Source organism: Sminthopsis crassicaudata, chromosome 2, assembly GCF_048593235.1.
Source record: "Sminthopsis crassicaudata isolate SCR6 chromosome 2, ASM4859323v1, whole genome shotgun sequence".
Lineage (NCBI taxonomy): Eukaryota > Metazoa > Chordata > Mammalia > Dasyuromorphia > Dasyuridae > Sminthopsis > Sminthopsis crassicaudata.
The window spans coordinates 615,645,975-615,670,579 of record NC_133618.1 but is presented as its reverse complement, the minus strand read 5'-3'; the positions used below and the strand labels follow the sequence as shown (position 1 = coordinate 615,670,579).

Below are 24,605 nucleotides of genomic sequence, written 5' to 3'. Positions count from 1 at the left end.
CCAAGCCTAGGAGATGACAAATCCTCCCAGGTATTAGTACCTCAAGTATTATTTGGTCTTAAACATTTTGAGAAGATGAATGAGCAACATCCCTCTTTCTTCAGCCTTTCCCACTGTTCTTCCCGTGGTGCTCTTTGCTAAGACACATGCTATTGTTGCTTGATTGGTTTGTAGTCTTTCTAAATCTTTTACTTTTCCAGGCAGTAGTCAGGAAGCAAAGGAACATTTTCCAGCCTTTGCTTGGAGATAGAGGCTCCCGTTTGACTTGCCTTTAGCTTCTTTTGCTCTCGCATTATTGAAATTTTTGCATGTGAATTCTATGTTCTACCAAGTTTGAAGCTCACTATGGACGTTCAGTTAAGAAAAGGTCCAGAAGTCCTTTTGCACAAAGAGCTCAGTAGTCTATATTTGCTGTAGCTTCCATTTGAAGTTGAAGATGGTAATAATGTGCACAAGAAATTGGATCACTTTTCAGAGTTCCTTTGTATTTGAAATTGAAAGAGGCCTTGTCTCCTAGTTTAACCCCTCTCATATTACATGTGAGAAAACAAAGAGGATTATGATTTTTCTTAGTTAGTGTCAGAACTGCAATTCAAGCCCATGTTCTCCAACTCTTCCAATCACACTTGAAGTATTCATATTCATAATTGGTTAAATCAGTCTCCAGAAGTCCTCATGGTATTGTGGACAGAATATTGTCCTGCCTTCCATTGTGAACCGAGACCCACCCCAGATGTGCTCCCCCCTCCTCCCGCCCCCAGAAAATCACTGCATTGTTCAGTACAAAGTCTCAGCATACAGAGAAAGTGCTGTCCTTGTTGGGTAGAAGCAGCTTCCACTTTCTTAGTTAGGGTTGGTTCTAAGATAATTGTTGTTTTGCCCTTCATTTTTGAAGAGGACCAGTGATGTCAGTGGATTGTCATGATGGCCAAGGCTCCATGTCCAGGAGTCTTTTGGTGTCCATGTGGAACTATAAACTAATCTCATTCCTGACAGTTCTCAGAGATGCTCCGGGGGGGCAGGTGATGCCATGAATAGGGCTGGACCCAAAATCAGAAAGACATGAGTTCAAATCCGTAATCAGACACTTATTAGCAGTGCTAGCCTGGGCATGTCACTCCATCAGCCTCCCTTCCTTTTACAAAATGGAGGTAATAGTAGCTCCTAATGGCAGAGTTTTAAAATTAAACTGATATTTTTGTAAAAAGCTTTGCAAACCTTGAAGTACTATTAATGCTAGTTGCTACTGCTGCTTCTAATACTATTGCAAATCCTTTTCCTGAAGTCATTATAAAGAAGTCATTATCAAGGCTAAGGTTTACAATTTTTAAGTAGAATTTTCTTTCCCCCCCCCCCCCCTCTTTGGTCGATAAGCTTTTAAAATAAAATAATGTACAACATTGCTTTTAATGTTAATGACACAAATTCTGTGTCTACCGTGAATGAGTTGGGGTAGAAATTCTCTTGACTGAATGAGAAATTTCATTTCTATTGTCTTAAATCACCAGACAATGAAATGATCATATATGAAATTAATCAAAGTAAACAAATGAATGTTTACCAGGTGATGATACTGCATAATTTTTTAACCCATGAATTTGTCATTCAGAGTTATTCAGCTTCACAAAACTGTTTTGTAACTTTTTCCAAATTCTCTGCTTCTACCACAGATAATTGGCCTCTTGAATGTGTTCACACCACAGAAGTCCCTAGAAGAATTTCAGGATGTGTAAGTATAATTATCTCCAAAGATTGCTGTATTATACTGTTTATTTAATGCACTTTTTGATGACTACTTTTTTTTCCTTCTCTGAAGTTACATAGTCATGGAGCTCATGGATGCAAATCTTTGCCAAGTGATTCAAATGGAGCTAGACCATGAACGAATGTCCTACCTTCTCTATCAGATGCTGTGTGGAATCAAGCACCTTCATTCTGCTGGAATTATACATCGAGTAAGTAGAAATATTCACTTGTGTTACTAATATCTCTATCTTTATAGTTTTTAAAGAGCTAGAAGGAAATACATTGATTAATTCTATGAAGCAAAGTGATCCATTTAAAAAAAAAACTTCATATATTAAATTAGAAGAATATAGAAACTGATTTGTGGTAATGCCTTATTTTCCATGTACATATAATTTCAGTACTTGATGATTTTATGCTTCCATAGTAAATCATTTGAATGTCAATCATTATACTTTAGAAAAACTTTTTTTTCAATTTATACAAACCTTTTAAAAAATAAGTTTTATTCAGTAAGATCATAAGTTTTGTTGGCCAGATAAATGTCCAGTTTTGAATCACTTTGTGTCAAATAATCAAAATTATATGATGGTTAAGCAGTTCTCAACTTTTTTTGTTTTGTTTTGCTTTTGTTTTGTTTTGTTTTGTTTCTTTGTTAATAACTTGTCTGAGGCAAAAGTTTACCTGATAAGTGTGATCTAGTAATTTATTGGCATCCCTGCTGATGTCCTTTGGTATTCCACATTTGTAACTGTGGTAATGTTGTGCTTTTACATTTTCCTAAATTATAACAAGAGAAATACACAATCCTTTATAAGCTCAGCAGGAGAGTAGAATCCATTTTTGGCCTCATTGCTTCTTGTGTGACCTTGGGCAAAGTAGAATTGTTTTTGTTCCTTGTCAGTGTATAGACTCGAGCAATAAAATCCCACTAGAAAAGTAAAATGATATATCATTAAAGTCCATAGTGAACTACCAGATATTAGTTACCACTAAGGTAAATCTTTATTTTTCATAAATATTATTTACTCATGTGCATCTTTTTATTGCCTGGGAGTAAAATAATTGTTTTTACAAATGTAATTAGCAAATTTTGTTTTGAATTGTAGTAGTTTTGCCACATGTAGATATTAACTTAATTGATTGCTAAGTTTACTAAGGATAAAACTTAATTTTGAAATGTAAGAAACTGAAACCATGATAAAAATAATAACTGAAGTGCCCTCTAGATCTCCCAGTGTTTTTAATTTGTTTCTTCATTTTACTGACTGATTAGGTTGGGCTCTGGCCTTCCATTGTGAAATGCTCACAACTAACTGCACATTTATAATTTTGTCATCAGCCTGATTATTCAAAAAAAGGCAAAATGGAGAAGACTGATAGACCTTTATCAAGTTCTATCCTTGTAAGACCTTAAGGAACTTAACTTGGTTGGGAATGCAAAACATTAAACACATGAGAAAGTAATTTCTAATGCAGTAGTTAAATAATAGCACAAGAAAATAATATAGATAATATCACATAATTTATTACCAAATGATAAGTATAGTTTTTTTGTTTTTTAGTGCTATGAGAGAAAAGGAAGAAATCTTTGTGAGTTGGAATGATGTAGAAAGGTTTCTTGGAAGAGGGACTTGAGCTCTTTGGGCTGCTCCTTACAGATGTATTAGTTGAGAGTATTATTCTTGTAAATCACCTCTTCCTTACCTTCATAATGTTTTCTCCATATCCCTAATTTTAATTTTGCTTTCTTACAAAGATTTTATCTTTATTCTCCCCCCTAGAGAAATCACAGGCATATAGCCCATCTCCTTGTCAGTTTCTGATTCCCCACTCCCTTTCCCTTTCCAAAAAAAGTTTCTATTATTTTACTAATTCTCTCCAAAAGAGATTATAATATGAAAAATATTGCATAATTCACATAAATTTACTAACTACTTACCTTTTAGCTAGAACTCATAAATTTTATTTATATACACACATCCTTCTTAAAAAATTTGAAGCCATATTAATTAAAGATATGCCAAAGAATAACAATTAATTAAAAGTAGATTTTAAAACCTGGTATATTGTATTTTCACAATATACATTCCTATATGTTAAGCTATATGAATTATGATATTCTATAACTTGAATACTTCAAAAAGAGTTCTGATTGCACTGCTGAGGGTAATCCCTCCACTTTCATGACTGATTTTTATGAATTACTTTGGTCAAAATAATTATTGTCTGTCTGCCGAACTTTATTTATTTGTCTTGGCAAAAGGCAGTATAGTTGAGAGTCAAGTAGAAAACAAAATATATGGAAAAGAACACTGGCTCTAGAGTGAGAGAATCTCTAATGAGATCCTATTTTGGCAAACTTCCTTGGCTCTCAATAAAATGAGAGTAGATGAACTTAATAGCTTCTTGAGGTCCCTTCCAGCACTGAATCTACAGTCCTATGAATTGTCAAAATTTATAATTTGTTCATATTCATTCACCTTTTGAATAAAGATAATTTACACAACATGTTGAGGAATCAAATAGGGACATTAGTGGAGTAAGTTTAATTCCTGAACAGAAATTGTCCTCCTACAATGTTAGATAACAAAACTCTTTTGTACCTATTAAATGTAAAACTAAGAAACTTGCCTACTGAAAATAAAACAAAGAAAAAATATATATTTCTTCATCTAGAAAACTTTAAAAATCCCTAAGATGATCTCTTCCCACTTATGCCATTCTAGTTTGAGTATTATAGGCTGCTTTTCATTGTCTTTGATCCTATTATCATTTTTTTAATAAACTGTATATGCTGTCTGAGAAACACTAGGAGGGAAAAAGGATGTCAGAGAACCTTTTCAGAGACTCTTTCTCTAATTTCAGCTATCAGTAAAGGTTTTTCAGATCAAAGCAACCATTTTTCCTGTTTTCACACCAGATGAGTACTAAAGAAAATGTCAGTTAGTGGGTTAAAGAAGGAACTGTGGGTGTCACTCATATAGATGATGTCCGTTTTGAGCTTGCCTGAAGTGGAAAGAAGTTGATCAGTTGAGCAAGTTAGATCTTGCTGGTTTCAGTGTATTGTTCTACAACAGGGATGGGTAACCTTTTTTCTGCCAATGGCCATTTGGATATTTATAATAATATTTGTGAGTCTTACAAATTTATCTGCTTCAAGCACTCAATCTAGGAGAAGTTATCACCTGCCATTGCTTGGCAGGACCAGATCAAGGCTGGACATTTCAAATCCACACCTATTCTAGAACATTAAATTTTCAGAATGTCTGGAATACTTGTTTCAGAAAGTTGTAGGAACTGTAATGTCATTGCTGTGAAAACTCCCCGGAAAGCACTTTCCAACCCATGAAGGTTTATATTAGTTGTCTGAAGTTTCTAAAGGTTAAGAAATTCCACTAGTCACGTGGGAAGTCAATCCAGATTGTCAGTCAGTAAGCATTTATTAAGCACTCAACTGGTGTGTCTGAGACTGTGCTAAGTGCTGAAGATAGAAGGAAAGGCCAAAAACTGTTTGCACTCATATTCACATTTTAATGGAGGGAAAAAATATGTAAATAACAAAGTACGTGAAAAATATAGAATGAATAGAAGATAATCTGCGAGGGAAAAGCACAGACATCTTGGGGAGCTGGAAGTGGTTACTAGACAAGGTAGGAGTTGGATGAGTCTTAAAGGAAACCAAAAGGTGAAGGACAGAGCATCCTAGGCATGGGAGAGAGTGGAGATGGGAGAGAGAACCTTGTGGAAGAAAATGGCAGGTAAGCCAGCTGTGTTGTAGAGTGGATGAAGACAAAGTATAAAAAGACTTTCTAATTATAAGGAGGGTCAGGTTAAGAAGAACTTTTAAAATGTCTAAATGGGAACTTAGCTTTTTCCAAATTGGAAATGATAGGGAGCCATTGCGATTTACTGAGCAGGTGAGATGACATGGACATGCATAAGAAAATCGTTTTGGCAGCTGCCTGGAGAGAAAATTCAGGTGGGGAATGTGACTTGAGGCAGAAGGATAGATTAAAATTCTGTTTCAGTGAGCCAGGCAGGAGTTGATGAGGACCAGAAGTACAAGGGTTCTGTGTAGAGAAGGGACATGAAGTCCTAAGTGCAGAGGCCTGCGATTGGCCTGCGTCCCTCAGGCCTTGCTCCCTCTCCTGAGGCTTTGCAGTGTGTCATGTTGTCATGAGTGGTCAGTGATAAGCTGGATCTTCAGGTGGACGTCACACACGTCATGAAAGAGCTTTTGACCTGATGTCCTCTGGTCTGTGTGTTACAATGTACAGTGTTCACTAGCAGAGACCAGATAGTCTTAAGAGCAACTGTTGTCAGTGTTTTATATGATGTCAGTCTGTGCAAGGTGCTGTCATGACACTCGGGACTAAGGCAGACAGGACAGGGCTTGCCCAGGGTCACACAACTGTTAGTCTCTGAGGCTGGACTACAGCTTGTCTTCTGATTCCGAGGTCCCAAGCCTTGCACCTTTTACTTAGCATGGCAATTAGCCATCACATAAGTTTCTGCTGTAGAAAATACCTTACATGGTATTTGTGTTTGTGCATCTCTAGATTTGTTTTTGTTTTTGTTTTGTTTTGTTTTTTATAACTTGGAGTTTTATATATATATATATATATATATATATATATATATATACATATAAATTTATATACCCATAAATAATGAGAGTGCATTCAACATAACTTGCGATCAATGTATGCAACATTTTGACAGGTATATGGTGCTGTCATACAATGTCAGCAAACTAATTTCATGTAAGAGACCTAATTTTTTTTTCCAAGATTGATTTCTGATATACTTTTTAAATTTTCTATTTTTGTGTATATCAGACCTTTTGTGATTGATATTGCTGGAAGAATTTTACTTACCATTCTTTGAGGGAACTTCATATTTTATGGTTCTATTATTTTTTTCTATTAACAAAAGATCATGCATAATAAATATGTACACTGGTTTTGTGATGTTCATCACAATTAAACAAAAATTGCAAGAGGGGAGACAACAAATAATTGGATTGTGTTGCTGAATCAGGAAACAAAGTAGGATCAGTTCCTGGAAATGTATAATGACATAGTACAATGTTATGCATCCATACATAAGTACATGTGTGTGTGTGTATGTTTATGCATATGTGTATGTGTACATACCTGTATACGTATATATTTGCAATATTTAATTATGTAATATTATAGCTTGCTAGCTTCAACAATCTGCAGTTTATATTGGAGTCAAAAGCATAGAATTTTAAGGATAGAGAAGATCCTATCTCAGAGAAGGAGACATTTGAAACTGCCTTGTCTATCCATATCTAAACAAGAATACTTTTTACAGTATCCCAGAAAAGTGGTTATCATTGCTAGATGTATTCCTCCATTCCTCAATAAAGGAAACTCCACTACCTCCAAAAGCAACACATTTCATTGTAGTGTTGTTGTAATTGTTAAGAAATTCTTCTTTAAATGATGTAGTCCCACATTTATAAAATTATCTTCACTACATAAATAGCCACATTTTAAAAATGACAAAACTGGAAATACAGTATTTGTGACTTACCTGAGTAAATACAGCTAGTTAATGGCAAAATTCAGAGTAGGACTTAGGTTTTTCAAATTTCCAAATTTACACTGAATTTAGAAGACAATTTTTAGCATACATTCTCTCATTTTCCCAAAAGAACCTTTTCAGAAGTTCATTAAAAGAAAATATATTATTTAGACATCACTCGGTATGCTTCCTTCCCCCGCCAAAAATCAAATTATTTCCTTTTCATATTCTTTCATCTTAAAACGGTTATAGTTTATATATTATTTCAGTCATTAGGTCATTCTTTATGCTTTTTAAAAAAATCTATTTTTGAATTGGTAGACTAAATTTAATGACACTTACCAGTACCCTGGTATTGTAGGTTCATTGTCATGAGCAATAGAGGGGGCTAATTAAGTCATTTGAGTTGATTAAATTGATCATGCTTTCCTTTTTTCAATGTGTAAATTTCCATGTGGAAGTTGACCCATCTTTTCCTTAACTGTAAGGAAAATATTGTTTTTGTTTCTATTTTTTTTTTGACATTGTTTTATTTATTTACAGGTAAGATACTCAGTTATTCAAATTATATCATATGGATTTTTTATTTTCCAGTCTTTGTCCATTTCTAGGCATTTCAACATTATCCATCTTATAATATTTATTATTGAGTATACAGTTTTACCTTACAGATAAACTAATAAGTTTATAAATAGTGTATTTACTTTAACTTGAAATACTGAAATTTATATATTTCTTATTCACTAAATGCAAAGATTTATATATACTTTCAAGTATAAATCCCTTACTATACCTTTTTTTTTCACTTATTAAGTTCCCTATAAACCTAGCATCACAGCTTCACTCTTACCTTATTAAACATAGCTATTAAATCTGTATTTCACTGTATCTTAGAATGAATTATAAGCTATATGTGTATTGCATGATGTGCATATAAATTATGGACATATACACATACTTTGTGATATATAGAAACATTAATAACTAAGAAATTTTGCCCTTATATAAAATTTTTTTAATCATCTCTGGCAATTTTTAAACTTAAATCCATAGATATGATAGAGTAGATCCATCAGATCTTTTTTCCCCCAAACCCTGTTTTGCCCCTTGTGTCCTCAGACCTTCATCTCATATATATCAGCTCTCAGTACAACAGCACTTCAGTACTGAAATGAGGACCCTGAGACTTAATGGATTGTAAATTTACAGCAAGAATTGTTTTTATCTCACTGCCTCTTGTAATAGACACTGAACGTTAAAGCATTTAGAAGAGTTTTTCATAAAAAGTTTCTAATAACATTAACAACAGAGTTTGTTACAATTGGCTTGTAGAGATAATTTTATAATAGTCAGATGTATTTTTTTTTTCTTTTAAGGGTAGGATAAAGATGTTCTAATTATTGAGGCTTTTTTTAGGCAAGCTTAAAATTGCATCAACAAGTTTCAAGGGTTTAAGTAAGAAATCAGTGATGTAAAGGATCTGCCTTTTCACAGTTATAATGTTGGACAGTTTTGAGATATGTATCTGTTAATGTGAAAGAAAACAACAGAACCATTGGGTGGTAAACTGACAAAAAGTGATCCGCTCACTATTTTTAATAAAGATATTTTGTTGGAAGACTTAGTATAGACACAGCCTGAAGACTTTGAGTAATAAAAATAATGAATTCATAGTAATTAAAAATGTTATTCATGTATGTCATCCTCATGCCTAAATTAATAAATGTTATTAATAATCATAGGTGTGTAAAAATGTTTAAATGGACTGTTTTTCTGTTAAAGCATAATGATATTTGTATGTGCTTTTAATTTCTTTTAATGACCTTTCCAAATCCCATATATTAAGACTAACCTTTCAGCCTAATTCTAATTTATATTCTGTAATTCTAATTTATATGTAAAACGCTTCTAATTTCTTCAGTACTCTAGGTCTTGAACAGTTTTACCAAATGAAAATTCCATGAAGAAATCATATTTTGGGAACTTGGCACTTTCATTAAATTTGTGAGGAAATACATTTGTAGTGAGATAAATGAACAAAAAACATGGATTGACTACCTTTAAATTTTTTTTTCTCAAGTGGTGGTGGTAACTTAAATGTGAACTGCAAAATGTTTATACATGTCATAGCAGTCATTTATGATGTTTCTTTTTAAGGACTTAAAGCCCAGTAATATAGTAGTAAAATCAGACTGCACTTTGAAGATTCTTGACTTTGGACTGGCCAGAACTGCAGGAACTAGTTTTATGATGACACCTTATGTAGTGACTCGTTACTACAGAGCACCCGAGGTCATCCTAGGGATGGGCTACAAAGAAAACGGTCAGCAAACATAGTATTTCTTTGAAATGTAGTTATAATTTATTTTCCCTTTTGAGCATCATATTTCTAATGTAATTTGTTTAACCTGTATAATCTCTTTAGTGTTCAAAACTAATTGTGTGCAATTGTGCATATTTTATGAAACTTACTAGTAATTTTTTTGTCACTGTATGAAAATCTGGGGATCCTGTTCGTGTAAACATGAACACACACAAACAGTACTACCAATGCAATTTTCTTCACCTTTAGTATGTTATTAACCATAGGATAGAAATGTGTTTCATAAATTAACCTTAACAAAGCATAATTTTTTGATCATTTAATAGTCATGATGATTTCCTTTTTTGTTTTCATATTTTTGATGCTTAAAATAAACTGTTAAGATTTTAAAGGATAAAATGCATATTTCAAGTCTACTAGTTAGCTCTCCAGGTTCACCAGTCTCTGGGCATTCATGTGATTTGGAGGGAGGGAGGAAGAGAAAGTGATGATTTAAAAAAAATAATGCAGAACTCATCATTCAAATGGAAAATATTTTAAATTATTTTTCTGTGTGGATACACAAAAACAAAAAGCAAAAACAACCTTAAATCCTGGCCCTTATAGCCATGATAACAATGATTAAACCCACAAATAGAATCAAAATTATTCTAAAAGCTTTGTTGTCCTTAAAGGAATGTCTTGTGCTGCTTTTTTATTTGTGCATGTTTATGTACAAATATACCCTTCTGTATATATGTACACATACATATATGTATGTACATATGTGAAGAGAGATAGATATACTTGAGTCCTATATTGAAACCAGAGTGATAAATTTCTTTTGTTAGATGATTTAATACTGAAATGAATGCTAAAAAATTATATATTCTTTCCCCTCTCCCACCTCAATCTATAAAAGCAAGTCAAATATTCAAAGACTTACAAACATTTTGTAGATTATATCAAGTCTGTCCAAGATTTGACTTTTTGTCTTAAGGAATGAATTACTTCATTCAAAAGATTCCTTGGTAGTATGAGATCTGGCTTTTTTTTTTTTTTTTTTAGTTTTAGTTTTTTATTTCTGTAAGGTATAAAACTAATGAAATTTTGGAACTGTTAAAGCATAAGACTCAGAGAATTTGATGGGAAAAGAGTATATTTTAAAAAATTAGTGGTGTGTTAGGTTTTCATCTGAGTACCTTTCTCTTGTCTTGATTATGTTTTGATGGGGGTAAGAACTAAACTGAAATTTTTATTTTTAAACATCTCCATTTTATACCTTTAAAAACTGCTGAGACACACCATAGCTTCAAAATTAATGTAATGTAAAAATGTAGCTGTGAGTTGACAAAGATGCTACAGTTTTTCAGCATCTTATTCCACAGAACATCTATTCTGGCCTCTGACTACATTTTTCTAGAAGCTTTTTATTTTTTAAGAATGATGAACCATTAAATCATAGCAACAATATATTATGTCCAGAAGATTTAACAAAAAGTCCCTGATATTCTGTGTAAAACTATGAAACAATTAATAAAACAAACTATAGGGGCAGCTAGGTGGCGCAGTGGATAGAGCACCAGGCCTGAAGTCAGGAGGACCTGAGTTCAAACGTGACCTCAGACACTTAACATTTCCTAGCTCTGTGACTCTGGGCAAGTCACTTAACCCCAATTGCCCCAGCAAAAATAAATAAATAAATAAGTAAAATAAAATAGACTATATATTAGTGTCAGAAGTCTTTAAAAGATACTTGTACTATAGTAATTGGTTTATAAACTATTCCTTTAAATTTCTTATCTAAATTTTTCAGCTTTTTTTTTATTATTTTATTTTTTATTAAGTGATCATTACCAATATTATCCCTAGATCCTCCATCAGCAAAGATAAAATTAGTATTTCTACATATGATTTCTCCTTTTCCTTTCTAAAAGGCTTTCCCCCTCTCAGCAGGGTGTATGCAGACATTTCTAGGGCTTTCCAGTTCCTTTTGCTTTCACTTCCTTTAACCCTAATTTCCTGCTCCAGTTTTACATGCCCTCTTTTTACTATCCAGATCCAGGAGTATGTCTGTGTGTGTTGCGTGCTTTACTAAAAACAGGTAGAAACCCCAAAATTTCATGTTTCTTTAATGTGTGGTTTAGCTTTGTTACGCTTCATGGATTCTCATTTTAAATTGAATAGACTCATTGATTGTTAAGAAACAATTTAAATCAAACTGTGAGACTTCAGAAGGGCCAAAATCATCTAATCCAGCCTCTTTATTTTATATAAGAGAAACGAAGGGCAGAGGACTGCACCTCTTCAAGGTGATGCTGCTGGTCAATTAGTGGCAGAACTGGGACTAGAGCCCAGCATCCCAACTGCCCATCCAGGGCTCACCTCCTTTTCACCTGCTGCCTCTCTTAAAGAGATACTAATGAAGACTGTGTGTTATGTGGTGTTTTAGCAGTTAGGGCTGCCACTTCCATCTAAAATTGATTTCTTTAATCAAAGAAAGTTATTTACATATATAGATGTAGATTTGAATTTTGGTTTTTGGAAAAAATTCTTTGAAATATATTAAATGTAGTTGTTAATTTCCTCCTTTAAAATAGCTATTAATCTTAAAAGTAGTAATTTTTATAAATTAATTAGTAAATTATCCTATATTATGTGGTCAAGAAAACTCAATTGTTAATTATTATATTTAATCCTGTTAGAACAGAATGTTTATGATCTATCAGTTAAATAGATAAAGCCATTATAAAAATCTGTAAAATTTTAGGTGAATGCTGGCTCTTAAATATATTTCGACAGAATTTTTCTGATGTTATGAAATTTGTTCTAATGTTAGAACTGTTAGATCCTTAATTCTTTTCAAAAAGAGATTGTTGCTATATTGAAAAAATAATGTGAGCTAATTTTAGTCTACTTATAAGAACATAACTACTCTTAATGTTAATAGACATTTTAATATGCTAAATTATTTCTGCTCATGCTTTTTTTGTTCATTTGACTTAAAGAGAGTGCAATGCACAGTTAAATTACAAAGTGAGAAAGATTATATAATTTCTTTTACATCATCACATGTTACAGTTTGTTGGCTTTTGTTTCATATTTCAGAATTATAAACATTGATTTCTGTGTGCTCTAACTGTATACCTTTTTTTACTATATTATTACTGTGCAGAGCTCTCACTTTAAATTTAAAAATTTAATTAAAAGGCTGTACACATTTTCCTTTATGAATCAAACAAAATTCTTTGGAAAATATTTTTGTTTAGAATCTTTCCATTAATTAAAATTGAAATCATTTCCTTTTTTTCTGTGATAAGTTTCAGCAGTTTTAAATAAAGCTATCATGTTATGCTTCTTTAATTTTAAATGACCTTTTGCTTTGCTTTTCCTTCTTTTGTGCTACAAACATAGTGGATTTATGGTCTGTGGGGTGCATTATGGGAGAAATGGTTTGCCACAAAATCCTCTTTCCAGGAAGGGACTGTATCCTTGTGCGGCTGCAGCAGTTTGATTGGTGATTCATTCTTTAATGCTCTGTCATGAAAGTGCTTATGGTCCAATTTTTTTTTTTAAATAGACATGAAACTTTGTTGTTGTTGTGTATTTCCAAAAAAAAAAATTGTTCTTATGAGAAGTTGAATCATTTTTTTAGGCTGCACCTAGCAGTAGGACATAGTCTCTGCTGGGAGTCAGAGCACCATTCATTGTCATTCATTTTCATTTTACACGGCTTCTTATAATTTGAATATATCATATTATGTGTATGATTTTATTTTAGTGTGTTGTAGTTTTTTTTTTGTTTGTTTGTTTGTTTGTTTTATTTTTTACTTTAGCCAATATCTTTATGTTAATGTCATTGCATTTTATTTTCAGTTGACATTTGGTCAGTTGGGTGCATCATGGGAGAAATGATCAAAGGTGGTGTTTTGTTCCCAGGTACAGATCGTATCCTTACTTTTTGCCTAGACTATAGTTTTTTGAAAGGTCAAAATGAACTTCAGCTTGGTCAGTTTAACATAGGTCTCTTATACAGGTAGTGAGATAATTAGTAATACTAAATTACTGTTTCAGAATACTACCAGCTGATAAAGACTACACATAGACCTTTCTTATATTTGTAGTTTAATATCCTATTTTAAAATGCTAAAGTGCAATTAATTATCTATTTATAGTTTATCATGGGCTTTGGATTTTTTCATTTAACCAAAACCAATAAGCATGGCTTTCATTCATAATTTCTAATATTCCTATCACTTGAATAGATTTAGAAGTGTTTGGAAAATAGAATTTATTGTCATGAATTTTTAAACTGTCCATTGCCTCTGGTCATACATTGTTTTTTGTTTTTTTTTTCTTTTTTGTTTTGTGTCTGTGTGCTATTTTTGCTGTTGTCCCTTATTGAATTTAACTCATTAATCCTTTCATTTCAAGTTTATGAGCAATGCTCCTTTTTTGTGATGTTGACTACATTAGAGTTCATTAAGAACACATTTTGTCCTTCTGTCTGCTTTTACCTGTTATATTAACAGTACTCAACTTTGTATTTCTCTGTCAAACTGAATTGCTTAAAGCAGTTTAGAGGGAGGTATAGTTGAATCAGGTCTATTAACCATCGCCCTGTTGGACATCTATAAACTTCATCTGGAAATGTCATCCTTCCCCCCACCCCTCAATTATTCACAAGGGTGGTAAGGGATATTCCCAACTGGAATAGTACAGTGTCCAGAGTTGCTTTTGTCATTTGGAGAGCCTCAAACAGAATACTATGCAGAATCTGCTCCTTTTGTAGTATTGATGAATGAGAAAAGGAGACATATTTGGAATCCTCTAGCATTGTTGCATCCTCTGTATCTGCCTGGGGAAGTTGTCTGTGTCAGTAGGCCAGATAGTATTGGTATATAAAGTCCATTTAAAATTGCTACCAACTGATTATCTAAGTGTTTGTTGATAGAACTGAATGATGCTATTAGAAAGAAGGAGCAGTTCCTACATTTTTATATATCTAATTTTTTTTTCACAGACTGTTAGCAAAATTTCTGTATATATTTCTGAACAAAAACCAGTTTTACTTGGTTATGAGATGGGGGGTTGGCCTTATTAGGGACATTTTGTGTTAGATCTCTTAAAAGTAATTTCTAGCTCCCACAGTTGATAAATAAATCTCTTGTGGAAGGATTCAGTATATTATAAACAATGAAAATATATTTATATATGTACACTTACATATATATGTCATTCTGCAAAGTACTGGATCAGTAGGAGCTATTATTATTATTAAATAGTAATAAATAGAGACATACAGAATTTTTTTCCTTTTGTAGTGACTGATTTCACAGCGATTATGATCCAAAAATTTGAAAGAGATGTATTATCCACTAGGATTTAGGGTCAGTCCTCTTAAGATAACTAGAAGAGAGGAAATTTAGCATTCTCCTATGATTTTTGAACCTTTTTCACTTAGATTCCATATCTGCTATTCTTTTGTGAATTATCACTTCTTTGATTCAGTTTAGTAAGAAAGTTCTATGACTATTTTTATAGTAAAATCAGTGTAAAAACCTGAATTACTATTAATTTATTTCTTCTCTTGTTATTGCTACCCTAAACAATGTTAACAGTAAAGCTTTCTTTATATTCTTCATATTCTTTCCTGTGAATTTTAGCGTGTCATTTTTATCATTCAGATATATTATAGCCATTGTATATCTATCGAGTATTTTTCTTAGCTGCTTGATCTTAGATATTGATCAGTGGAATAAAGTTATTGAGCAACTTGGAACACCTTGTCCTGAGTTCATGAAGAAATTACAACCAACAGTAAGAACTTATGTGGAGAACAGACCTAAATATGCTGGATATAGCTTTGAGAAGCTCTTCCCAGATGTACTTTTCCCAGCTGACTCAGAGCACAACAAACTTAAAGGTATTTTTTTTTTTAAGTATTCAAGTTCTCCAGATTTACTTTCAACTAGATTTTAGTATATTAATGCAAATGTTTTTCATAATAAGGCCTAAAAGTTCTTGATAGTAATAAATTTTTCTAGACATGGAAAAATACACAAGAAAATGCTATAGCACTAATGCAAACTGTTAATTTTGCAGCTAGTCAGGCAAGGGATTTGTTGTCAAAAATGCTGGTTATAGATGCATCTAAAAGAATCTCTGTGGATGAAGCTCTTCAGCACCCATATATCAATGTCTGGTATGATCCTTCAGAAGCAGAAGCGGTGAGTCCATTTCTCCATGTTTTGGATATAGGTAGATATAGCTACATAATATACTCTCCTACTATCAATTGAGAATCATTTTATTTTTGTCTTTGGGGGAACAAAAAGTTGTTGAGTAGAATATTCATTAGGGATTAACAGTGTAAGTATTTTGTATTGAATTATTATGTGATATAAGCTAATGGTTTTTTGGTTTCCTTATTTATAGTAAACTATTAACGAGAGGTACAAGGATACTATCACTTATTGAACTAATATTATTTTAAGACTCCTTTATTGCTCCATCCTCCCAAAAAAGGGAATTTGCAACATATCTCTAGTTTTCTAAGATTCCAACTCTACCTTAGAGGGATCAGAGTAACTGAATAGAACAGCTGTGGGGCGTACATACTCTTATCTTGATTTAAGATTTTGATAAAAATACAGTAAATTGTAATTGTTTAAGTAAAATTAGGCATCTTGGAATTCTAATGGTAGTAGAAGGGAAGGTAAACTGTAGGCTTCCCTCAGAGTGAGATAGAAAATCCTCAATCTGCATACCATGAGAAAGGTACTAATTATTGATTTACAATTTCATTTTTACCTATACTTATCCAAATATTAACTGGTTATGATTTTTAGACAACTTTTTGGCTTGTCTTAGTAGAAATTATCTTTATGGGCTCTTCAACTATTTCTCAATTTTTTTTTAATTGCTTTAGGATTTTTTTTTGAAGTTTTTTACTTTCAAAACATATGCAAGGATGATTTTTCAACATTGACCCTTGAAAAACCTTGTGTTCTGATTTTTCCCCCACCCCCTTCCTATATGGCAAGTAATCCAATATATGTTAAACATGATAAAAATACATGTTAAGTTCAATATAAGCATACATATTTATACAATTATCTTGCTGCACAAGAAGAATCAGATTAAAAAGAAAATAAAATTCAAGCAAACCACAACAAAAAGTGTGAAAATGCTATGTTGTGATCCACTGTCACATTCTCTCTCTGGGTATAGATGGCTTTCATTATCACAACTTCATTGGAACTGGCCTGTATTTCTTAATTTTTAATGATCCAAGTTACTTATTGCTGCCTCGTTTCTTACAGCCTCCACCAAAGATACCTGACAAGCAGTTAGATGAAAGGGAGCACACAATAGAAGAGTGGAAAGGTATGGATGATATGAATTTTTAAAATTTAGAGTGAAGCATCATTTATCTTTTAGAATATTTCTTTTGGACAGGATATAGCTATATAGACTATAAAATATCTATGCTATTTCTTAAGTAACTGGTATTTATGTTTTATCTTTTATCAGTTAATGGAAACAATAGCTCACCTACTTACTAAAAACAATCCAAAATTTGCTGGTTTAAATGAGTAGTGCATGATTTTTAGTTTGGTTTACTTTCTTTTTTGCTGTGGCCAATTGTTTCACTTCAGGCAAGTCTCTGGAATATCTTTGGAACTAAGATTAGACATGAGTAATTTGAATTATGATGTTCCAATGTATTTCTTTACATTACTGTAGTAAGCACATTTTTCCCCTAGTTCTATGTTAATTTGGGTCACTTCATAAAAGCCCTTCCTTTTTTCTCTGAATTCCTTATATTTATTGCTTTTTACGTCCAATGAGATTACATTACATTATCACTCATATTCGTTACTCTTATTTGCAACTGATGGGTACTTAACTTTGTTTCCAGGGGTTTTTTTTGTTATGAATATTTTGAAATATGTAGAGCCTTTTTGTCATTATCTTCTTAGGATATATGCCTAAGAGGAGTAGGGTTTGTGGATCAATGTTATTAACAGTTGAGCAATCTTATATATTTCCAAGTTGATTTTCAAAGTAAGCCAATTCATAGCTGTATCAACAGTGTATTAACCTTTCTAATCTTCCACAACCCTTCCAATATTGTTATTTCTAATTTTTATCATCTTTGCACATTTGCTGACTATAAGATACAACTTCAAAGTTGTTTTATTTTGACATTTCTTTTAAAGGTGGTTTCCAATATTTCATATGTTTATAATTTTCAGATCTTTTGAAAAACTATATCCTTTTTCTGTTTATATAATGGAAAATAACTCTTCATCTGATAAATTTCCCTCATTTCCCTATGTATCTTGAATATTGGACTTTTCTTAGATGTGTTTGACAAGTTTTATTTCCCCCTCAATAGTTTCTTTTTTTTTTTTCTTTTTTTCTTTTTTTTTAGCTATATTGATATTTTTTTTACAAGTTTTCTACATTATATAATTGAAAATTTCTGCTCTGTCATTTTTGATGTGCTCAATCCCTTGACAATTTTTTTTTTTTTTAAAACCATGTCTTCTTATAACTTTCACATCCAAAATTGTAACACCAGAAGCCACCCACCTTCATTATCTTTGTAAGTCTGGAAAGTTAAATATGGCTTACAGAGGGGCAGCTAGGTGGCGCAGTGGATGGAGCACCAACTCTGAAGTCAGAAGGACCTGAGTTCAAATTTGGCTTCAGACACTTAACACTTCCTAGCTGTGTGTGACCCTGGGCAAGTCACTTAACCCCAATTGCCTCCACAAAAAAATCAAAACAAAACAAAAAACTAGATAGATAGATGACTTGTAGAAATAAGGAAGGGCCTCAAGCTTATGGGGACTTAGCTCTTAGTCCCATCAAACATGGTATCTGCCATGCCTTGAATTCTGTGGCCTAGTTTTTGTCCTGATTGGTCTCTCTTTTCTATGATAGGTTTAAACTTCTTGCCCCAGCCCAGCTTTAAAAAACCCAGAGAGATCCAGTTATAGCATAGGCTTTTAGTTCCTTTAATATTAAATTCTGCAAAATTCTAAAAATCTTATGTTAGTTTATAATTGGTATTTATTGAGCATCTGTTCAAAATGTCTCTTACTCAATTTTACTATTGTTGATTATGATAAAAATTCCCACTAATGAACCTATAATGTGAAATTGGCTTCATTAGTTTATTTCTTTTTCTTTTTCAGAATTGATATACAAGGAAGTCATGGACTTGGAGGAGAGAACTAAGAATGGAGTTATACGGGGTCAACCAGCTCCTTTAGGTTGGTTACAATATAAAATCAGTTCAAAGTAGCTTATTTATTTTATTTCTGCCTTTTAATGAGTCTAAAACTGTAATTTTTTCATGATAGTTACTTCATTTGTACTTAACAGTTTAATATACATATAAAATGTTTAGTGTCCTGTGCTAGAGGTGATCAAAATACCAAGATGTAGTGAATCCATTCATATCAATGCTTTTAAGGTTTTTTAACTAGCTTTTTAAAAAAATACTGTTTTATAGCATACATCTAATAAGTTGATGTTTCATTGAGTGCCATAATCAAGAAATATTTTTGGTTGACACTTATTTTAAAGTCATTTTATGAAACTCAGTAGCCCTATATTTTTGTGACTTTGGTTGAGTCTTTTTTTTTTTTTTTTTTTTTTTTTTATGGACTGAAACTTTAAAAATGCATAGAACAAGCAATTTGATAAGCAAGACATTCCATCTCTTGGTTTCCGGCACTTTCTCTGGCTTCCCTGTACTTATCATGCTTTTTTCCCCCTCTTCAATTTTACTTTCTAATTTCCTTGGCTTTTATTTAAGCCCAACTAAAATTGCATCTTTTATAGGTAAGTCTATCAGTTTGTGATAGCTGCCTTTCTTCTGTTGATGATGATAATTCATATTTATGTGATGCTTTTAGGCTTTTTACCAAGGGCATTGTCATATCAGCCTTTTCTAAGGGCAGATAATGTAAGTGTTGTTAGGTTCCTCCACAGCAAAGCAGCATATATGGTTTCTTATGTGCTGGACAAAGTCAAAGATATAACTCCATCTGAAAGGTTTAGAGAATAGGCTTAGAAAACTGCTCCCCATTGAAAAAATAAAACTTTCCAGCATCAATATATATAATCAACAAAATAAATTCCATACCTCAAAATGGATGTGTGTCTGTATTTTAAGTTCATTTCTCTGGTAGAGAGAAAAATGTATGTCACTGTTTATAGTTCTAAAGACTTTCACAGTTGTTTTTCTCATGATTGTTCTGCTCATGTAGCTCTATCAGATGGAGATCTCGTTTTATTCTCAAACTGCCCCATTTCATCATTTTTTAATCACATTTATATGCTATAATTGTTTAACAATTCCTCCCATTGAGGAATTTTTTAGTTTCCAATTTTGGATTATTACCAAAAGAATTATTGTAAATATTTTGTAGGTATAGTTCATATTTCTCTTTCTTTCCTCTCTTTGGAGAATAAGCTTGTTAGTAATATAGTATATACTGTGCCCTCCAATTTCTTGACTCCTCAGTGCCATCCCTCCTTTAGCTTTTTTTTTCCCTTTGTCTTGTGTATAACTTGTCAGTATTTGTTTGCACGTTGTGTCCCCCATTAGATTCTTGTGAACCCCAGTAGGTCAGCGACTATCTTTTGACTCTTCATCTCCCCAATATGTAGTACATAACCTGGCACATGTAGAAGGCAACATTTATTGATTAATTGAGAGACATAGTTCCAAAATGCTTTTCAGAATAACTGAACCACTTGATAGCTCTATCAACAATGTGCCTGTTTTCCTGGAAGCTACCTCCTACCTCTATTCCCAATAGATATTAATTTTGCTATAGATGATTGACTCCCAGGCCAGCTTCTAGCACTGCAACATTTCTTTAGTATAGATTTAGGCTTCTCACTCTTTGTGAGCATCTGAGTTGGAAAAATGACGTCATTTGAGAGAACAGGTCTTTTTCAAAAAGAGCAGAAGTAGGTGGAGTGCTAAGAGAAAAACTTACTCTTAATATAAAGAAAAACATTCCAGCAATTAGAGTTAGTCAAACATAGGTTGGGACATTTTGGGTGATGTGTAGTGCCTTTCTTATTCCTCTTCTAGTAGAGGGTAATTGACCATTTGTTGGTGATGTTATAGAGAAGATTCCTGCTTCGATGAGGTTGTACTAGGGAAACTGTGATAATCTTAACAACCCTGAGACTCATTTATTCATTGTACAAGTGGCATAGATCCTCCTTACCCTAGACTGGATTATTGTAATAAACTCTTGTAAGGCCTTCCTGACTCTGCTTTCTTTCTTCAAAATTATCCTTACACTTCTACTTAGTTAATCTTACTTGAGTCTTTTCCTAGTACTTTTCTGCTCACAGTTCCTCAGTAGCTACTTAGTTACTTACTAGATGTATGTGGATATTATCAGCTGAGAGATAACATTCAGACCCTTGAAAGCTTAATCATGTCACCAAGAAAAGTCATAGAAAAGAGAAGAGGCCTAAGGCAGATGGGGAAGGAGAGGGAGTGTTAGGAGACTGACAAGGATTCAACAGTCAAGAAGGGTAAAGAGAGAGAAACACAGTCATGAAAGTGGAAGGGAGAGAAAGCACCCAGAAGGGAAGAGGGTATTTCCCATGGTCCAAAATTGCAAAGAAGGTGATTAAGGAAAGACTATTGAATCATTGGCAAATTTGGAGAGATCAGCTCACAATGAGTGAAATATGAGAAAATAGAGCAGCAAGAAGTCTGATCCTCTGGACCAGACCTTCTGAAACTTTTTCCACTCATGACTCCTTTTTGCCCAAGAAATTTTTATATGATTTCAGATATATAGATATATGAAATAGGTATACAAATCAAACATTTACTGAGAATAAATCATAATTTCATGGCCCCCATATTCAGTTACTGATAGGGTGGGGAACCATAGTTTAAGAAGCTGGGCTCTAGAAGGTTAGTCAAATAGGATAGACAATTCAAAGCATTTCATTTTAGATTAAATAAATTATGTTTTCATCATTTTTACTCTTATAGAAATAAGGAACCAATATGAAAGAACAATCTGCCATCTAATTGTTTAAGAAATGACACTTATTTTATGTGACCTAGGGAATGGAGTGGTGATGTACAAGGAGAACCATTCTCTAGATCATTATTAGTTTTCCTTTTTGCTGCCCAAAGCATAGAAAATTCCCTATACCTAAAAGCACTTTTCTAATAAATGGTGAAGTGGAGGAAAGAAGCATTCTTTAACAATTGTGTCATCTTTAATAATTCTAAATTTTTATTTTTTATGGTCTGTTACTTTTTTTTTTTTTTTTTTTTTTCTGAGACAATTGGGGTTAAGTGACTTGCCCCCAGTGTCCACACAGCTAGGAAGTGTTAAGTGCCTGAGATCAGATTTGAACTCTGGTCCTCCTGACTTCTGGGCTGGTACTCTACCCATTATGCCACCTAGCTGCCCTTGGTCTGTTACATTTAACTCAACCCTGCCTTAGAATAATTGTCATTTAAATATTTGAGAAAAGACTGCATAGTGATCGATATTTTCATTAGCAGAACAAAAATGGATTGTTTTTCTCCTAAAAATGAACACTAAACATTTTGTCAGCCTTAAGCATTTTTTAAAGTTATATACTTTCCAGAAAGAAGATAAATTAGTCTAAACCAGAATTGAAAAAAAGGGGCCTGCAAACAAAGACAATGGAAATTAGATATTGTGTATTCTGATTAGATATCATCCTTATGAACAACTACATGAAGAACAGCTGAATGATTAGGTAGCCTTTTGTGGTGGGAGGCTTTTGCTATGTGGTTAGGAGTTACAACTTTATGCTGAAACCTTTGGTATAGTCAGATCAGTCTATTGTACCATTTTTTTTACAATACATTAATTATTATACTTTTCATTTTCACAAAAGATTTCATAATGCAATATATTGTGAGGCACACAGTATGTTTATGCTATAGGTTTGTTCTTGAAAAATTATTTGTAAATAGAACACTATTTTAAATATCCCAAAGAATCCCCTCATTGAGAACTTTTTTTTTCCCCAAAAAAGGCATTTTCTGAGTTTTTTTAAATCCAGAAATGTACTTAATTGAATAGGCAGTCAGGTGGGTCAGTAGATAAAGTATCAAGCCTGGAGTTCCCTCAGACACTTAACTAGCTGTATGATCCTGGACAAGTCACTTGACTCTTTTTGCCTCAATTACTCACCTGTAAAAAGAACTGAGCTGGAAGAGGATATGGCAAACCACTCCATTGTCTTTGCAAAGAAAGCTGCAATAGGGATCATGAAGAATTAGGCATGACTGAAAAACAACCAAACAAAAAAATGTATCTGAAGCAGCAAATGTAATTTTCCATTTTAATGGAAATATTTCTATTACTCTCAAGTGCTTGTTTGCCTAGAGATCTTTTTTTAATGACATGGCCTTGTAATTATTTTCTTACCATTAAAAATTTTCACAGTTTAGTGTTGGGTCTTTTTTAGCTTAGGGAAAACTAATAGCCAGTGTTGGGGACAATGCAGTACAAGCAACTCTATGTGCAACTGTATCTGCAACTGATTTGCTGTTTTGTTTCTCATAGCACAGGTGCAGCAGTGATTAGTGGCTCTCAACATCCATCTTCATCATCGTCTGTCAATGATGTGTCTTCAATGTCAACAGATCCAACATTGGCCTCTGATACAGACAGCAGTCTAGAAACATCAGCTGGACCTCTGGGCTGCTGTAGATGACTATTTGGTCGGGGGTGGGAGGGTAGTGGGAGGGGGGTTGCAGGAGGGAAGGGGATTCATTTAGGTATTGATAGAACTACTTTGAAAACAATTCAGTGGTCTTATTTTTGAGTGTTTTGTTTTGTTCCCCAAAAATGTAGGATTCACTTTTTTTTTTAAATATCAAGTGCTGTAATTTAAAACTGTAAGTTGTTTTTTTAAAAAACCACAAAATGTATTGTGGGTTTTTTTTTTTGTTTGTTTGTTTTTTGCTGTAATTATCTGTATAATGTAAACCTAATAATTTTATCATGGTTTAAAATTTTTGCCTATTTGCTTTACCTTATGCTGCTGATTCATTTTTAATTGAATTTGTAAGCTTTGTTTTATCAAAGCAACTATTATGTGGTGACTTGCCTATATCATGAATTATTTAAGATTTTATAGTGGTTTTTTTAATTAGAATTTATTCCAGATGTTTTGTTCATGACAATATCCTTCAGGGTTATGTGCTTGTCATTAGTTTATTCCCTGGGAAAGAGGTAAGATATATCTCTATAGCCAGTTATATTCAGGTATAACTACTGTAAATGATTGAGTTAAACCTCCAATTCTTGCTATTTGCCCATTTTAATTTAGTCAAAACAATTAGTAGGAAGCCCTACATAATTCCTTGTCAAAGTCACTTCATCTGAATGGCAGAATAATGCAAAGCATGTCTTTTCTAAGATGCCATATATTCAGCCTGTCCCCAGAAGAAAAACAAAAAGATACGGTGTATTCTGCAAAATTATGGCATGCTAAAAGCTTATGATCCCATCAAATCAAGAGGATACTTCATGAATAATACATTTCAATGCAAATAAACATATGGTTTACTTCTACTAGCTATTAGCGTGTTTTTGTACACACAAAAGCTAATCTATCTTTCCAGGACACAAATCCCCAGAAATGTCGTGGAGTCCCTCTAAATATATTTCATTTTCATGTAGCCTCAACTCCTGACCATTTCTGATTTCCTATTACTTGGTATCAGAGTCAGCCGAACACCTATTCTTTCTAGGGGAGGGAAAAGGGGGAACTCATTTCCTGTCCAGTTGTTTCTCTTCAATTAGATGTAGCATATTCATATTAACTGTTAGCTGTCGGGATGTCCCAGAACCTACTTAGAAATCTGTAGGTAATGTATGAGCAATATTGTTCATCTTAAAATAGTACTGCATAGCCATATTATAGGATATCTTTTTCTAAAGCTTGC

General features: G+C 32.9%; 1 protein-coding gene across 9 annotated transcripts in view; it reads left to right on the top strand.

Annotated features, from left to right (window-relative positions):
- Positions 1 to 24,232, top strand: part of MAPK8 (mitogen-activated protein kinase 8) — a 100,389-nt gene extending 76,157 nt beyond the window's left edge. For 4 of the 9 annotated variants that reach the window (XM_074296131.1, XM_074296133.1, XM_074296132.1 and 1 more), the window contains 9 exons: positions 1,671 to 1,729; positions 1,817 to 1,955; positions 9,460 to 9,625; positions 13,019 to 13,090; positions 15,348 to 15,530; positions 15,710 to 15,834; positions 16,930 to 16,993; positions 18,814 to 18,891; positions 23,223 to 24,232. In XM_074296131.1, coding sequence (XP_074152232.1) covers positions 1,671 to 1,729; positions 1,817 to 1,955; positions 9,460 to 9,625; positions 13,019 to 13,090; positions 15,348 to 15,530; positions 15,710 to 15,834; positions 16,930 to 16,993; positions 18,814 to 18,891; positions 23,223 to 23,368 — 1,032 coding nt within the window. In that variant the 3' untranslated portion in view covers positions 23,369 to 24,232. Of the gene's footprint in view, positions 1 to 1,670; positions 1,730 to 1,816; positions 1,956 to 9,459; positions 9,626 to 13,018; positions 13,091 to 13,480; positions 13,553 to 15,347; positions 15,531 to 15,709; positions 15,835 to 16,929; positions 16,994 to 18,813; positions 18,892 to 23,217 lie in introns of all 9 variants that reach the window. The other 5 variants (XM_074296135.1, XM_074296136.1, XM_074296138.1 and 2 more) reach the window with 3 other exon arrangements.
- Positions 24,233 to 24,605: the final 373 nt, after the last annotated feature.